We start from the raw sequence: 2,654 nt of genomic DNA, 5'->3' as shown, positions 1-2,654 counted from the left end.
CACCTATACATTACCCTTAGCATTCGTATTATTACCAAAAAACATTGTGTAATTTCAGCTCCACTGGCATACTTATAATCTGTACACTTTTATATTATAGCCCACATTTATCAAGGTGAATGCAGACAAGGTTCCAAGACAGGCAAACTGTCCACACACATTGGGGCAGCCCCAGCCTTGCAGGGCATGTCACTAATCCAACAAAATTAATTTCATAATGATTTCACAGGGTCCCATGTACTAAGCAGCACTTGTGGGGCACGTTTGCACATTCAAGCCTGTTTTCCGCAATGTAATAAGCAGCCATCATCAATGCACTGCTTCTTACTATCTCCGCTACCTCTGAGATGACGGAGAGAAATCCCCCCTGAACACATTTGCGGGGGGTGATTGACAGGCCTCTCTCTTTTACAAGAAGTGGGCGGCATTACACACTCGCTTGAGAACCTTTTCTGCCTGCACGCTGTTTAATACATTTGGCCCCTTTTTATAGACAAATGATTAATTGTTCTTTTTTAAAAGAACATGCAGCAATAAACACAAAAATAACCATAATGTGAATTCATTTTTTCCTTTAGACTTTGAAAAGAATAAGATTATTCATAACATAGGTTACTCTAAGATCTAAATGATTCCACCAGATAGCTTGAGAAAATATCTTCTTGATAACTAACTGTAATTTTCTCTCTTTTGCCAAAGGAAATGTCTTACATGAAACTATAAAAAACAGGACATTGTTGATTGAGTTCTATCTAAAACCATTTTTCATTTCTCTACCAAACAGATATTTGGTTGTTTTGGGCATTTTGCTCATGTATCTGCTGGCTGTTCTTGGTAACCTAACAATTACTACGCTTGTGTGCCTGGTGTCTCAACTTCATACACCAATGTATTTCTTCCTGTGCAATCTGTCAGTTCAGGATATTGTGTATGTCTCTACGGTTATGCCGAACTTGCTGGTCACTACAATCACCGGTGACACCAGCATTTCCTTTACAAGTTGTCTTAAACAAATTTATTTCTTTGGGCTGTGTATAATTACAGAATTTTACCTGCTCACCACTATGGCGTATGACCGATATGTGGCTATTTGTATTCCCCTGAATTATCCTCTCATCATGAACAAAATGACCTGCATCCTTTTAGCCACTTCATCCTGGCTTCTTGGTGCAATTATTTCATTGACATTGACTATGATGATGACTAAGTTATCATTCTACAATGCACAAGAAATCAATCATTTCTTCTGTGATATCCAAACAGTGGTACATCTCTCTTGTAGTGACACCACAAACATTATAATGTTTACAACTATCTGTGGCACATTGTTGGGATGTTTTCCTTTTTTACTAATACTAACCTCCTATATCTACATCATATCTACTATCCTGAAGATCCGAACCTCAGCTGGAAGACAAAAGACTTTCTCCAGTTGTTCCTCACATCTCATGGTTGTTATTGTCTTCTGTGGGACATCCCTAAGCATGAACATGAAAACCAAGTCTGAAGACTCTGAGGAAGTAGATCAAATTCTCTCCTTGTTTTATATAGCTTTGGTTCCAGCTCTAAATCCACTAGTCTATAGCTTAAGAAACAGAGAGGTTTTGAAAGCCATGAAGAAATGTTTTTAACACAAAGGTTAAAGTTAAAACCAAACAGCTTTATAATCACAGTGGTTCTTCAAAGAATATAAAGTCAGAGGGTAAAGTCTGAAATGGAGGATGGTGAAGCAACACTGCTAAATGCAAATGGTGTTTAAATTAATGTAAGGGGTTATTCATTAATTACATATAAGTAGATGAGATTGAAAGAAGACCAAAGTCCATCAAGTTCGACCTTCACAGATGCCCAACAACCCCTTACATTGTGATGAAACAGCTGATACATGAACAAAAAATGTAATTAATTTCTCTTTTTACACTTGTTAACATAGACATGAATATATATTTTGTCTGTAAATGTTCTTACAAAATGGGTTATTGTCAGGGTCCCATAAGCTCTATTTGTGATAAAATGCAAACTGCATGGCAGGGACTTCACTCATTGTGCTCTACCTGTGGTAGAACAAGGGACTCAATGGTCTGGCTCGCTCTGTTTGTGCCACTAGAGGATGTTTACTTGTAGGGGTTTGTGGAAGAATATTATCATCAGCATGTGTGTCTCCTTCTGGATGCTACCCAATCAGGGAAGTGCTGTTTGGATATATTTTGAGCAGCCTATTTCATTACTCCTTGCTCTGGCAGTAGAGTCTTTCATGGTTCCTGTTTGTTGCTGGATGTCCTGCATGTGACCTTGCCTAAGTCTGGATACTTGCTGCTGCTACCTTTGAATCTTGGACTGTACTGACCTTGTCTCTGCATTTGGCACAGGTAGTACTTTTGCTTGCTTTCTCTGTAGCAGTTTCCCAGCTCCAGCACCAATATTGCCTGCTGTGCCTATTGGCGTGTCCTGTCTACTGCACTACGTCTATCTGCTGCAGCTTGCAGCCTGTATTCAGCAGCCTGGTATTCCCTTTGTTTGTCCCAGAAGCCGGCTCTACTTTTGTTTGCCCAGAAGTGGGCACTTTCTTTATATGGTCAAAAGTGGGCATTTCCTTTTGCTTGGCTCAGAAGCTAGAATTCCATTTTGTTTGACCCTAAACTTAGTTATTGTCT

At 39.2% G+C, this 2,654-nt stretch overlaps 1 protein-coding gene across 1 annotated transcript; it reads left to right on the top strand.

Annotated features, from left to right (window-relative positions):
- Window positions 1-944: 944 nt before the first annotated feature.
- LOC128636733 (olfactory receptor 13F1-like) lies at window positions 945-1,631 on the top strand. The gene has a single exon (XM_053689717.1). It carries the CDS (start codon window positions 945-947, stop codon window positions 1,629-1,631), a length of 687 nt encoding a protein of 228 aa, XP_053545692.1.
- The last annotated feature ends 1,023 nt before the right edge of the window (window positions 1,632-2,654 follow it).

Source organism: Bombina bombina, chromosome 7 (assembly GCF_027579735.1).
Source record: "Bombina bombina isolate aBomBom1 chromosome 7, aBomBom1.pri, whole genome shotgun sequence".
Classification (NCBI taxonomy): domain Eukaryota; kingdom Metazoa; phylum Chordata; class Amphibia; order Anura; family Bombinatoridae; genus Bombina; species Bombina bombina.
The sequence above is the reverse complement of the archived record's forward strand: the minus strand, read 5'-3'. Positions and strand labels throughout refer to the sequence as shown.

Bases quoted from the DNA above. Each gene is read 5' to 3' on its own strand.
- LOC128636733 (XM_053689717.1), top strand. From the start codon at position 945: ATGCCGAACTTGCTGGTCACTACAATCACCGGTGACACCAGCATTTCC.